The sequence below is a fragment of the Actinia tenebrosa genome, unplaced genomic scaffold (genome assembly GCF_029948245.1).
Source record: "Actinia tenebrosa isolate PJP-AT-01 unplaced genomic scaffold, QUT_ActTen_1.0 PGA_scaffold12__29_contigs__length_12842862, whole genome shotgun sequence".
Taxonomy (NCBI): Eukaryota; Metazoa; Cnidaria; class Anthozoa; order Actiniaria; family Actiniidae; genus Actinia; species Actinia tenebrosa.
Window position 1 is genome coordinate 905937 of NW_028292572.1, and position 14501 is coordinate 920437.

Here is a 14501-nt window from a genome sequence, read left to right on the forward strand (position 1 = left end):
CTCCTCTCCTCTTCCCTTCTTTTCTCTTTTCTATTCTTCTCTTCATTCTTCTTTTTTTCTTTCAGTTCTACATTGATAAATTCATCTCGTTTTTCATCGCTCAGCCGGTTACTGCCAAATAGGATCCGTAATTAGATTTTTTCTATCAATCAACGTCTATAAAACCGACATCCAACTCAAATTCAACCTGCGAAATATGTCATCTCTCCTCACTATTAAACTAGTTAATTCTATTCAATATGATTCAAATCCAATCTGGAATCTAATTATCTACAACAAGATATTTATAACTGACTTGGACATAACTTAACACAGCAACCCAAAAATGCATCAAATTTCTTCTTCAATACAACAACCTGTATGTCTATAGTGGTTCTATTGTATATGTGACGTAAAGGTTGACAGAGGCCAAACTACTAAATAATTAACATCCTTGCCTGACATTTTAATTTTTTCAAGTCAAAACACGAAAAAAAATTATTTATATTTGAACAGAAACAATTTGTGGTTGGCTTGTACATTGTGTCATTAGCAACCGAGAATGTAAAAAATGGCCTGAAAACCAGCTAGGATTTTAGTCCATGGCCAATTTTCTGTAGCATAGGTAAGTAAGATTTTTAATTAAATTGTAAGCTATAAGTGATAATTGCCTAGATTTTTAAGATCAGAAATTCCACTTTCCCACTCAAAACCATTATATTTTTAAAATCAGTTATTTCTAAAAATAAAAGAATGCCCTATGTTTGGCACCAAAGAATCATTTTATTTCCGTATTTAACTTTTTTTATATATTTCATTCTCTATTCGTTAATATAATTTTCTATTTTATTTTCTATTCTTATTTTAACAAAAAAAAAAAAAAAAGATTTTTGATTTTAATATTAATTTCACTTTCATTTTATTTCCATTTTCATTTGCTTTACTCAGTTTTCATTTTTATTTCTCTCGTTTCAGTTTTGTGCCATCTCCATCTTTGAACTCCTTAGAGATCTTCTTTACGATGTACTTAAGAAGGGTCTTGACTGCATTTTGCGCAGTTTTCATAATCATTTTTTCTTGCTCTGTGACGAATGGTAAGATAGCTTGATAGGTGTGTAGCAGTATAGCATCACAACGTATCTAAAAGCGTCCTGTTGACTCCTTTAATTCCATATACAGATGTGATCTAGAAATAAGTTCTCAAATGGCATATAACATAATCCAAGATATCCCCTTATGTAGGTCAATTATTTTTACATAATTATTATAATTAAATCAAGTAAGGTATTTGAGTGTTTTTGTTCTAAATAGTAATACTAAATGCTGGCCATTTTAAAAATTCAAATCTAAAATAGCTTTCATGTAAACCATGAGTAAAATAATGATGCTTTTTAAATACTGTTTCTATGAACCAGTTCGATCTCGTATATTAAATTAAGCCTTAATAGACTTCATAATTATTAGCATATTGGAAGTATAAACCTTCATAACTTAGAGACGCATCACTCAAATCAAGAAATATTTTACCATTCAACTAGTTACTTCATGTAGAATCTGTACTGAAAGTATTGTCGAAGGGTGCATTTGCACTTTAAATTTGAAAGAGTTCATAATGAAATACAATTAAATGCACTTTAATGTAAATTAAATTTAACCCTAAGCAAAGCAAGGACGTGCAATGTCAAAGAAATGTCTGCAATTTCAAGTGCATGCGAAATACAAAAGTAATGCAATGTAATGTATCGTAATGTAATAACGTAACAATTAGTTCGTAATGTATTGTATATTCAAAAGGCAATCAGACATTTTGACATATTCTCTCGTAATCCTCAATGACTTAAATGTCATCTTTAGCCAATCAGACTTCGATTTGTCTCAGGTAGTCAAGGTTGTCTCCTAAGATTGTCTATGAGAGTACAGGAGAGCACAGGAGAGTAAAGCAGAGTACAGCAGAGTACAGCAGAGTACACTAGAGTACAGCAGAGTACAGGAGAGTACAGGAGAGTACAGCAGTGTACAGCAGAGTACAGCAGAGTACACTAGAGTACAGGAGAGTACACTAGAGTACAGGAGAGTACGCTAGAGTACAGGAGAGTACGCTAGAGTACAGGAAAGTACAGGAGAGTACCGGAGAGTACCGGAGAGTACAGGAGAGTACAGGAGAGTACAGGAGAGTACAGGAGAGTACAGGAGAGTACAGGAGAGTACAGGAGAGTACAGGAGAGTACAGGACAGTACAGGAGAGTACTGAACCTTACTAGCCTGACGAATATTGGATAGCAAGATTATTGGCAATCTAATGCCAAATACCCCCTTGCACTAATTCCCAATCTCTCCGGAGTCAAACCAAAAAAACTCCATTTTAAAATTATTTTTGACGTTAACATTTTTGATCGTTATGATCCTTGGATAAAGAATCATGTGCAAGAGGTCTATAGTTTGATATGAGTGGTCTTAATGTTTTCCCACATCAGACGTGACGGTCGTGTCCTTCACTTATAAGAATTATTTCTTCGTGCCTCGATAACGCTTGCATATTTTAGTTGTAGGCCAAATTGGGAACCAGCCCATAAGGCCCTGTTACACGTTGAAGCTCTTAGCTGAAGCTTGTGTGTAACGCCGTTGCAAGACAAGTTTCACGGGGGTGTTAAACGGCGCAATTGCGTCCTGAAATTAAACATGTTCGCGATACAAGTTTCGGTTGCACGACTGCAGTTCTACTTTTCGTGAAACTTTCTCGCGACGAAAGTTTAACAATTTAAATCGTGTCGTGTACCCGTGAAACTTGTTTTGGAACGGTGTAACAGGGCCTTTGTCGCTGCATTTTACACCCAAATTAAAAAAAAGCTTATCATAGACCTTACACTCAAGTCACTGCAACGAAAGAATACATTTCAAGGTAATGGTCCGTAAAAAGGTCAAGCCAATAGGCTACGTTGCGTGAACTGAAAGAAGTCCCCCCGGCTTTGGCCACCCCACATAGAACGTACACTACCCTAATTTGTTCATACTAAATCGTTGTTTATATTGCATGTTGCTGAATGCATGATTGTAGCTCGTAAAGAAGAAAAGCGTAAACTGGAAATATTGCATGCTGGAAAATCATTAGAAGGTAACAAAAATTGCTGAGAAATATGGGAGGATTTCCCTTAAGAAGAAGTCATGTAGAACTGATCTGGAAATGGAAAGCGTTAAATAATATTTTAACGATGAAATCCTTGCATCGCTTGTTTGCGCATGCGCATAGATACAATGTTTTTATTTTCCCACTGGTCAGCCGTTTTTTTTTTGTTGACTGCGCATGCGCATTGCTACTTGTAACTTCGGACTTCAATATCCACATTGAAAAAGGAATCAGGCATAAAATTCGATGTTCTGGCTTGAAGTTGCATCAATGATACGTATAGATTGTATGCATGATTGTTTTGTTTGCTGCATGAATCGATAGAGCTGGTTAGCCTTGGAGCACATGTTGATCCGCATGACATCACTGTGAATGGACTGGCTGAGACTATTGAGCCTAAACTAATGGAAGAAACACACCAGGAAAGACGTAAGCATTGCATTTACTACTGAAGTATAACCAAGATATATAGTGCATGTATTAATGAGGAAGAGAGAAATTGAAAGAAAAAAGGGGTAATAGATCTATTTTGTCTTGGTGCAATGTTTATCCATTCCAGACCGCGTGTCATTGAGTATCTTTGTCTAAAGGCTGCGCATTGGAAGACATGAATATGGGTACAATTCGAAGAAACAATCTTATTCTCAAGAGAAGTGCATGGGGTCTGATATGGGAATACATTGCAGTAAGATAAATTATGTTTATATATGTCGCGGAGAAAGAGAAAGTGCCTAAACAAGAGCAAGCAAAAACTTTACCATATTTTTTTTTCTTTCCGGCAGTGATGCTTCAGCAAAACGGAATCGAAGACCCATACCCACTAGACGCCACCATCGAATACGAGCATAAGAAGAAACTTCCTAAACCAATCATAGCCACAGAAAACAACCCTAAAGACAAGAGCTCCTTTAGCTATGAAGACCCGGAGGACACACGTTATGACTCAAATGACATGCCTGAATACGATGTTGAGACTAAGGCCGACTTTACGGCCAACCAGGAGGCAGCTGATTGGCTGATGCATGACCCAAACAGATTTAACGTAATGCCTGATGAAGATACGAAGAATTTGTTTTCTGATGACAAAGAATCGAATCGTAAAACCAATGATGATCCTATAAGGCTTGATGACAAAGACAAGCAAGATTCGGGATACCAGAACTTGAATAATGATGATAACCAGGAGATGTATGCAAAGATACAAGAATCACTGGCTCCTGATAGCAACATGGAGAAAATCTATTCCAAATATGAAAAGTTTCTTAATAAATTTGATCAAAAACTTAAGGGAATTAACAAAAATGTCAAAGACGAAAATGACTTTAGTGACGTTGGAAATGACGTCAATAATGTTGCAGAAAGTGACGTCACGACAGATGAAGATAGTGACGAAAATGAAAATAATGCTGATCCTGACGCGAATAGTCAAAGGATCAATGTGATGACTTCGCTAGAAAGCAGCTTTGAAGGTGACGATAATAAAGCGAAAACATCAAAAGTAAAAGAGATTGTTTCGGACGAAGAATCGAAAATAAAATTGTTAAAGCATTTACAAGAAAAGATCAAAATGAATGAAGAAAAGGAAATTGAAAACAGAAAGCATGAGAAAGATTCCACTGCGTCATCGAGTGGCAACGGGAAGATAAATAAAGCAGACAGTGCTCGTCATGACAACAAATTAGATGATCAAAGAAACACATCGTCTGGGAAAAGTGGCTCATTTCCATCTGACGAATCGCCAACCAATGTTCTTCCTGTATTTCGTATAAGCCACCTGCACAAACCGATCACGGAAAGCCAAGAACGTGATGTTAGTCCCAGGGTCGGTGCTTCTTCTACAGAAAAAGGCACGTCAAGACAAAATGTTGATATCAATAGGTAGGTTCAATAGGTAGGTCCAAACCCAGTCCTTGAGCGACAGAATTTTACCCCTGGGTTCCCGAGGATGATATCTCGGCCGAACTCAAAGACAAATCCTGCATTATAATATAATTTGAATGCAATGCGTTTATACAATATTTCCCAACCGTCACTTCTTAAGGGGCTCTTCCGTGAGGTTCGCTCCACACTCACTTCCCACATTGGAGAGAAGACACCGCAGCAGCGAATACTAAAATTTGTTATACTCCGAATTTTGATCTAAAAACGGTTTCGTAATAGCCACATTTTTGAGGGGCAAAACAATAATGGAATATTTATATGCTTTTTTTGAGGGGGGGGGGGGGGGGGGGGGGGAGGGAGGGAGTGGAGTTCATGCCTTGCATGAGACCCTAATTCTAGATATTACACTGAATATCGAATATGTGCTTGTACCGTTGTTTTGTAGGGGATCTTTTGGTATGAGTAGATTTTCACGACTGTATCCGAGCAATAAATACGGCGGCATCGCGCAGATGATGCTTAGTACACCCAGTTATGAGCAGCCACGTGTACAAGGGATTGAAAGTCTAGTGCACGCGAGTCAAAAGATGCCACGACCGCAGTTACATCCACAAGACCCTGAAGATGGAAAAGGAAGGCATGGTAAGAAAATGATTCATTTATAGTTATAACATGATTCATTTTTCCCTGTTAGCAGAGTCTCTCCTCTTTTTCTCCCTTCTTTTAGGTGGGGAGGAGGGAGAATCTCCCGATGAAGATCGTTTTCTTTGATACACCGCAACCGAAACCAGTTTTAAAACCGGTTTTTAACCGGTTACATGTAGTACGCATGAGCAGATGTAACACACCGTGGCGCCAAACGTTGTTTGACGAGAGCAGCTGTCAAAATCATGACAGCGTTGCTAAGTTACGCCACACAGGCGCGACAAGTATAACGTCCTACATCGGCAGAGTCTATTTTTCTTACTCCCCAAAACAAAGGTAAAAATAGGCTCTGCTAGCATGGAAGATTCATTTATAGCCAAATTTGAAAAAGTGCTGAGCACGTAGCATTCTTAGAACTTGGATAAAAAGCAAATAAGCAAACGCACAACAAGTGTTTGAAACTGTACTTTTTACGTTCTGCACATCAATGCTCTTCGTCGGTGTTTGTGTCCTTCTTATTCACTTTGATTTGACACACCCACGCATTGCCAACTAGCAACCTCGAGACAGTCATTACAGTCGTCATTACCATTCTAAGAAAACCTAAAATATTTGGAATATTTACAAGTGATGGTTAACTAACTAAATTCAAACCTATATTATGCTAACCAATGATAATTCAAATCAAAAGGCTAAATTCAGATTAAACAAATCTTACAACTTTGGCCAATCAGGTTCAAACGTAGGCGACCAATCAGTTCTAAACGTGTTCAACCAGTTAGACCAAAGACTTTATAACCTATAAGCCATTCATAATCAAAACTTAACACAAAATACAAGAAAAAAAAATTTGATTACAAAATTACATATAGAGCTTTCGCAATAAGAAAATATAACCCTTTACCTCGCAATATTTCCCCATTTCAGACCACGTGTCATTTTTCAGAGAATAAGATTCTTCGTTTGAATTTTTGAATTTTATCCATTTTTATCTGCCTTCTCTTGCATAACCGTCAAACAAAGCAATAATACTCCTGGGAATGGCACTTGGTCTGAAATGGGCCCACTGAATATTACGTCCAAAGTATAAAAGGGGTCTATTCTCCAATCTCATATTTGCTTCTTAAGTTGCTACATCGAATGTTCTATTTAAGGTATACCCACACGGTTCGGTGAGTGGAACGGATGGTCCGAGTGCTCGGTGTCGTGTGGCAGAGGCTCGCAAATAAGAGCAAGGATATGCCTACAGCTTCCTTGTCAGAGCAGGGACTTGTATCAAACAAGAAAATGCACGAGAAATATTTGTCCAGGTACGTAGAGAGCTAGGCTCTGCAGCATCACATGATGGCAGCCATAACAGGAGGCAGGAGCAAGTGAGTCTGATCTAATCTGATTTACATTAGAAAGGATTCCGGTCTCATAGGAAAAAGACTCTATAGACCCCTTACGTTAAAGCATCTCGATTTGAAGGACAAAAAAAAAATAATTTCAATCTCCTAAGAATTGGAGACCTATTGTTATGTCCTCCAAATTGAGCTGCATTGTGACTTGCTGCAAGAGTCCTAATGTTGGGCCTCCTGTCATGGCTGCCATCACGTAATGTTGCAAAGCCTCTATACTATTGTATAAAACCAAGGGTAGTGTAGCAGTAGCAATAGTGCACTCGCCTGTCGATCTCACCCCTCGAATCTCGGGTTCAATACTTAGACTCGGAAGATGATAGGGTTTTTCTCCTGGTTCTTACGGGTTTTTCTCTAATCGCAAAACCCAACATGCCAAGCTCCAATTCGGTCTGTGAGTTACCTGTGCCCTAGTTGTGATCAGCCAAAGCCGGAGGTTGCATCAGGGTACGTGCAACACCTTCCGCCACATATCCTTAAATCCATGGATTTTAGTGACTTAAATGTTTTTACTGAATACAAAATTACATGTTTTCATGTCCAGGAAAATGGCGGAAGGAGTCACTGAAAGCTCACAACATCATCCGTGCCCTACATCACTCGCCGCCTCTTGTATGGTCGAACTCGCTCGCTCAAAAAGCCAAACAACTCGCAGACAACTTGGCTTCTCGAGATTATATCGGCTCACAAGATCTCCACGAAGAAAACGGCGAAAACATTGCACAATTACGTGACCTAAAAGGCAGTGACTCACTTGCACAGAAGGCGGTGGATCTGTGGTACAACGAAATTAAATCTTATAGTTTCTCGTATCCAGAAATGAATCGTGAAAACAAACATTTTATCCAAATGGTTTGGAAAAAGACTAAGACTCTCGGAATGGCGTCTACGCAGAGTCCTAGTGGAGAGTATAACTTTGTTGTAGCTTTGTATGGAGGACCTGACATTGATAATAAACTCTTACATGACAACGTGTTTCGTGCAGGGCAGAAACACGATGTCTATACGACATTCAAGAGAAGTAGGGGACCACATTAGACAAGCTAGAGAGAAAGTAATAGCATAAGAATATTAAACAACGGATATACGAACTATTTGTATGCTGATGTTAACGGTATATAGAACCCTTGCAGCACGTCAGAATGCTGCTCAATTTGGAGGACATAACAATGGGTTTCTAATTCTCAGGACCCGGTTGTACGAAGCCTGGATGGCGCTATCCGGCGGATAAATCCTTTTCCAGTGGATAAGTCGATGCTGTTATCCAATAAATTTATCCACTGGATAAGATTTATCCGTCGGATAGCGCTATCCAGGCTTCGTACAACCGGGCCCAGGAGATTAAAATTCTTTTGTTTTTTCCTCCAAATTGAGAGCAATATTTGTCGGTATAAGTGGAACTCTCACGTGCATGTCTTGTCGTGAGACATCGTAATTGGATAAGCAATAATCATGAGTTCTGATTGGTTCATCGCGGATGTCACTGTACAGCAAAGTAGAGTCTTAGTAGAAGAAAAATAAAAAATGAAACTAATACAACATTATTACACATATCGTTCATTTTACCAAGCATAACTACGGTCGGAACCTCTAGCGCTCTTCACGCCAGAAGGCGCATAAGACCTACAATCACATTATTATCCCCGCCCGTTCTGTTCTACGACACCACGTTAAACGCATTCTTCACTGTCCATTGTCGCCTTGTTTCTCACTTTATGAACTAGTCATCTTCGTTCACTTTCTCTCTTCCTCTCTCTCTACGGCCTACTCCCTACGACCCTCTGGCGTCCAACACAACGCTCTATACAGTCATTCTCACAATGTTTATTTTTGGTGGCTGCTATGGGCCCTTATTGGCCTTTAGGTTTCCATGGTTGACCAGAATAGCACCACTCCTAGTTTGGGTTGTATATATAAAATCGGTTTTGATTCTGTGAAAAGGCACTAAATATGGGGTAGGGTCGTTAGGTCGCCTAAACTAAATTTCCACATAAATTTTTGTCAGGTTAAGTTATCGACCTAGTGATTTTTCAAGTATTTTAGTATTTAACCTGTTTCTAAGTTCTCAAAAAAACTTACCTTGATTCTCCTATCCAATGAAAACGAGACTTCATGTTGGCCGAGAGCAACCATCAAAGAAAGGTCAAGAATCTACAAAAAAACTTACACTAACATATGATGTAATATCTCAATTCGTAGAATTCGTTGCTTTTTAACAGAGAAGACTGAAAACTCGAGGAAGACGGTAAGCTATAATATAAAAGAGCCGGTGATTTTTTTAATAACCCGTAAAACGAAAACTACCTATGAATGTGTAATATCTAAGCGTACGAAAACAAAACGATGGAAATAAGGTTAATACATGTAAATATCCAAACACGCAAAAAGAAAACGATGGAAGTAAGATATATTACTTTTACTAAATATATACATATTTATCAGTCATGGGTTAAGTAAAAAAACTTCATAAATCTATCATTTTGATCTTAGCGAATTAATTCTTCAAGAAAAATATGAATGCTTCTAAATAAACGAAAATAGCTTGTCTGATGAAAAATGAAAAATAATATATTTTTTATAAAGTTAAAGAAAAAATGTGAAATACTTTGATGATTTTTGAATTTATTTAACTGTCCGCTCATGTCATGGCCGCCATTTTGTTGCTGTTGTTATTATTGTCGTAGCTGATTGTGTAATTACTTAAACCATGAAAAAGTAACTGAGCCAAGGTTCTTTGGCCTTTACTATAATAATGTCTAAACATATATCTCTGTCTCACTTTTTCTGGCATATTTTTTTAGAATCGAAGAATCATTTTGTTGAATATACGAGACATCCAAAATGGCGTCGTGAAACAAGTTAAAGTCTCAAATGAAGTAGATCAAGAAGAGACAAAAAAATGGATGTCTATTGGGTCTCAATTAATCAGATAACAATATTTATATTGCTCGTTTTTCTCGAACGTAAGTAATTTAAAACTTTAAAATGATTTTCTAAGGTTGATCTATTGTTCTGGATTGCTACTTTTGTTAAATGTTATTTTGAGAAAAAGGACCACTGCTTTCTTTTAATCTGTTTTTACGTGTGCTTGCTTCCTTATTTTTCTCTTTTTCTTTTAGTTTGTTCTTTCTTTTTTTTTTTTTTTTTTTTTTTTTTTTTTTGACTTTTTTATTCATTCTTGATATCTTTGATATCATTTGCTTCGTGCGCGATTCTTGACAAAACATTGTCAATTTTGGTTCTTCAGTATCATCTTGTCGTCACGTGACCACGCGGGGCTCAAAGATTCGTCAAAAACATGACCAATCATCGTTTCTCGATACCAGTCCTCTTGTGGTCAGTCAGTATGCAGGAAAAGGCGAACAGAACACAAAAATACAAGTGTCACTGGGCGAAGGTATATCCTGGTATATCTAATTATTAATATACTTGAATGCTTTCTAATTCTCAAATGCTAAAAGCTAGCATCGACTTTCGGCTTTAATAAATTCCGTGCATTTTGGCTGAATATACCTTTTTTAAATTTGTACAACACCGCTGAGCTTCATGATCCATGAGCTAAGACTCATTTACTCCAGTCTAACCGTAGCCTCGTTTCTGATGTGTTAGAGCATTCACAAATACGAAAATAAAACAAAGAAAGCACATTTTAAACAATACAAATACGTTTTATAAACCAACCCTCATGCCCTAGAAGACTACATGAATATTCTAAACGTTTGGCTCGATGTTCCTAATACTCCTTTTTACAGTTCCATTCATTGACCGCAAATAATAGTTCCAAGTCGCGGTTCGAATCGAAATTACCTAGACTATTATTTAGTGGTCACTGAATGGAAATGTAAAAAAGGAGTATTCTTAGAAGAAAATGCTACCTCAACTTCCGAGCAACTAAACATACCTTAATAATGATTTTAATTTAGTACTGTTTATTATTATTCTGTTGCAGAAGGGATGAGTACATACAGGCCAGCGGTCCCTAAAGAAGCCGTGACCACCAAAGCCAATACACGTGACCTCTCATCCTACATGGACTCAGTCCCTCAAGATGATACTAAAGAATCCATTATCCATCTTCTGGATTCACTGGCAGGGGAGAAAAGATGGAAAGAAAAACAAGTGAGGGCCAGAAAGAAAAGTAAGTAGTATAGCAGGCAATGTATTACCACTTATTATCTCAATCCAATGACGTAACTTCCTTTTTTTCCCGGAAATGAATATTTCTTGTTTTGCAAACTTTCTATTCCTAGTTGAGCTGCGGAGAAGGATCTTTGAGCGTACTAGACTTAAACCATACCTTTTCCGTGCCATGTCCCCGGGGCCCAGTTGCACTACTTATCCCTACCAAATAAACTCCTAAAAGCATTCAAAAAAATAGACATGGAACTTGATCATACTTCAGTTATAACATTTAATTATTGAATGTAGTGGTAGTGAGCAGGACATTTTACAGAGTTTTAAAGTTTTATGGTTTTTTGAAAGCTTAATTCGTAAGTTCGAAATCAATAGGAAATATCGTAAAAGGTGATGCCAAAGATGTCATTCTTATGCTGGTTTCTTCCATTTTTGTTCAAGGTAACGAAGACTTTGTATCTCGGCAACTACTGGCAGCAGCAAACACGGCAGAAAACTCCCAACAAGCATCAGATAACTCCGATGAGAAAAATGAAGATGGTAAATAATGGTCATAAGTAGCCCACAACCCACCATTATATATCCCGCTAATGACAAGCAATGACAAGCGGCTAATAATTGGGACTGTGTGGGTGTGTTGCATACAAATGAATAAGAAGGAAACTTAAAGGCCGTGTAAAAAAATTGGAACTAGACTAAAGTTTTGGATTTTACTGAATTCACCCATACATCTATCTTCATTTAAAGATACATCCTTAGATTCTCCCATCCTTCATCTCATCCATCCTTTTATCCATGCAAAGTTATTTTTCCATCCATCAATTCATCAATCCATCAATTCATCAATCCATCAATGCATCAATGCATCATTCCATTCATTAATGCATACCTCCTCCATTATCATCCAACCATCCAACCACCCATTCATCTATCAATCTAACCATTTACCCATCAATCCCCCAGAAACATTTGTACATCGATCTATTCATTCATCTTTCCACCCGTCCACCATGTCATTCATTCATTCTTTCGTGCATTTATTTATTCATTCCAGATATCGCAATCAAGGAAGGCATGCTTGCACACAATAGTTTTCGTCTTCTTCATCACGTACAGCCTCTTAAGTGGAACGAATCCCTTGCCGAGCAAGCACAACGCATTGCCAAGACAATTGCTAGTGACCCAAGTTCATTTCAAGTAAGAATAGATCTAAAGATTCAATGTAGCTTAAAGGCAATGTTTTGTTAAGTGGTACAAGGGCAAAAATTACAGCGTACAGCATTATTGCAACAGTTCTTGGAGAGCATGTTACGTCATAGACGCCATGTTGGTTGACGATAACAAAGTATTTCTCATTAGCTTCTCTCGTTAGATTGACCGAAATGGCGTCTGTTTTATTGTTATTAATATCTCAAGGAATTTTGAGCAATGACGTTGCATCCCAAGAATGTCATGTAAAAATAAGGTACACGTGCGAGATTTCACTATTGCGAACAATGGCGGTGTTTCCATCCCAACCAATCCCAACACTTCGGTCAAATCGCTCATCAAGACAAAATGCCACCGCTCATGGACCGAAAAAACTTGACTTTGACCATCTTCAGTGCTTGTTAAACTGCGTAGCGTAATTTAACTCCCTTTTTAACACTTTGGAATATATTTCTGATTTATTAGCAGTAATAAATGACGTTGTCCTTAAAACAGCGAGGTCTAACATCAGAAAATATATTGTGTGAATACGACCATTGCTGTTGTAATTACTTGGAGCCTAGAAACATTCAGGCTTAAACGGGATTCGAACTCATGAACTTTGCGCTAACGGTGCATACTAAAACCTATCTAAGCTATCTAAGCCACAGGGTCTCAGGTGAAGGGCATTGCAGGGACCTCGAAGCCGCCCCCACGTTTTGCGCCAAAAATACGAATGTAAATATAAAATATTTTCCCCCAAAAAATTTGATTGAGAATTCTTTTTAATTCTCAAATGCCAGCCCCCCCCCCCCCCCCTCCCCCACACACACACTCTTCGAAATGTTCCGCGGTCCCTGCATAGGTCAAGTTTGTAGTCTTTTACGAATTTACGAGGACGAGTATAAAGCTCAAAATAGACAATGGTGAGGTTGTACTTATGAGTAGCTAGGTTTAAACATTTGCTAGCAGTGTGACAAACAAATCATAGAGCAATAAATCACGGTTAAACTATGCTATTATGATTTTAGGGCGAATCACCTGGTGAGAACATTGCCCAAATATGGCACGACTTTCCCCACGCTCCACTCAAAGCATCGAACATCTGGTATAGCGAGAGGAAAGATTACAGCTTTTCATACCCTAAATATTCTGACAAGGTTCGTCATTTTACTCAAATGATCTGGAAAGGTACCACTCAGGTAGGACTAGGTAAGTGTATTGGAAAAAAATAAACTTGTTCAATTTATCGTTATCGTCATCCTTTTTACCTTTTCAATATAGCCTATAGAGCGTTTTCACGGGACGTCACACCGGCCAACTTGGTGTACCAAAACAATGCATGTTCTATCCTCCAGGAATCTATTTTCAGACAAAAACTGTCATGAAAGTTTATATTGTTTGGTTCACCAATATGGCTGCCTTGTCACGTGAATGGAAACGCTCTATATACCCATTTCTCCTATAATGATTTATATATGTGAACAATAATAATTCAACTGAAGAGACGTGGAAGTGGTTTTTAAGTACGCCATTTTGGCGTTACATTACTGTTAAAAAAACAACTGCTGCTCAAGGAAGAAAGTGCAACACAATTATGATGAGGGCAATTGTATTGACCTGACGTAACGCGAGACGACGTGACATGAAATGACATGACGTGACTTAACTTATCATGGTCATTCATTATATGCACATTCTTTGACACTAAACTTATCTACCTTATTTAGGAATAGCCACAAGCCCTTCAGAGAAATACAAGATCGTGGTCGCCTTGTACTGGCCACTCGGAAACGACGCTCACCCAAAGGAACTAGAAGCTAATGTTCCAAGACCTGGAGGTGGACCAGACGTTTATGCTACCCTAAAATGGGATATCACCAGACCAAAGAAAAACAGCAAACGATACGACCACCAGACAAAAAACAAAATGCGAATTACGGCGAGGACAAACATTTAACTGTGTTTTATTTTACAATAAACATGTGTGTTCTTTTGATGATAACTGGATGTGTTGAAGTGATTAGTTTAACTGAGTTATATACTGATGGTATCAGCATGAACAAAATGGGAAAACTGTCTATTTTTGTGCACAGAGTATCATAATAATATTCGACAGCTGAGGCGTAAGGTGCTGTTGTACACTTGGT

General features: G+C 38.0%; 2 protein-coding genes across 2 annotated transcripts; both read left to right on the plus strand.

The window, feature by feature from the left end:
- Positions 1–465: 465 nt before the first annotated feature.
- LOC116300336 (uncharacterized) lies at positions 466–8524 on the plus strand. Its single transcript, XM_031709189.2, has 8 exons — positions 466–604; positions 955–1073; positions 3035–3091; positions 3428–3532; positions 3886–4981; positions 5430–5626; positions 6784–6939; positions 7574–8524. The coding sequence occupies exons 2-8, from the start codon at positions 1001–1003 to the stop codon at positions 8065–8067; spliced, it is 2178 nt and encodes a 725-aa protein (XP_031565049.2). The 5' UTR covers positions 466–604; positions 955–1000; the 3' UTR covers positions 8068–8524.
- Positions 8525–9243: 719 nt separating this feature from the next.
- On the plus strand, positions 9244–14356 carry LOC116300337 (uncharacterized). The gene is made up of 8 exons (XM_031709191.2): positions 9244–9274; positions 9831–9992; positions 10277–10426; positions 10979–11167; positions 11605–11703; positions 12218–12360; positions 13383–13563; positions 14082–14356. Exons 2-8 carry the CDS (start codon positions 9929–9931, stop codon positions 14309–14311), a joined length of 1056 nt encoding a protein of 351 aa, XP_031565051.2. The 5' UTR covers positions 9244–9274; positions 9831–9928; the 3' UTR covers positions 14312–14356.
- Positions 14357–14501: the final 145 nt, after the last annotated feature.

Excerpts from the sequence above, each read along its gene's own strand:
- LOC116300336 (XM_031709189.2), top strand. The coding sequence starts at position 1,001 with ATGTACTTAAGAAGGGTCTTGACTGCATTTTGCGCAGTTTTCATAATC. Across the intron at positions 3,092-3,427 it reads TGCTGGAAAATCATTAGAAG|AGCTGGTTAGCCTTGGAGCA; the intron begins GTAACAAAAATT and ends ATGAATCGATAG. Across the intron at positions 4,982-5,429 it reads CAAAATGTTGATATCAATAG|GGGATCTTTTGGTATGAGTA; the intron begins GTAGGTTCAATA and ends GTTGTTTTGTAG.
- LOC116300337 (XM_031709191.2), top strand. The coding sequence starts at position 9,929 with ATGGATGTCTATTGGGTCTCAATTAATCAGATAACAATATTTATATTG. Across the intron at positions 9,993-10,276 it reads ATTGCTCGTTTTTCTCGAAC|TATCATCTTGTCGTCACGTG; the intron begins GTAAGTAATTTA and ends TTGGTTCTTCAG. Across the intron at positions 13,564-14,081 it reads TACCACTCAGGTAGGACTAG|GAATAGCCACAAGCCCTTCA; the intron begins GTAAGTGTATTG and ends TACCTTATTTAG.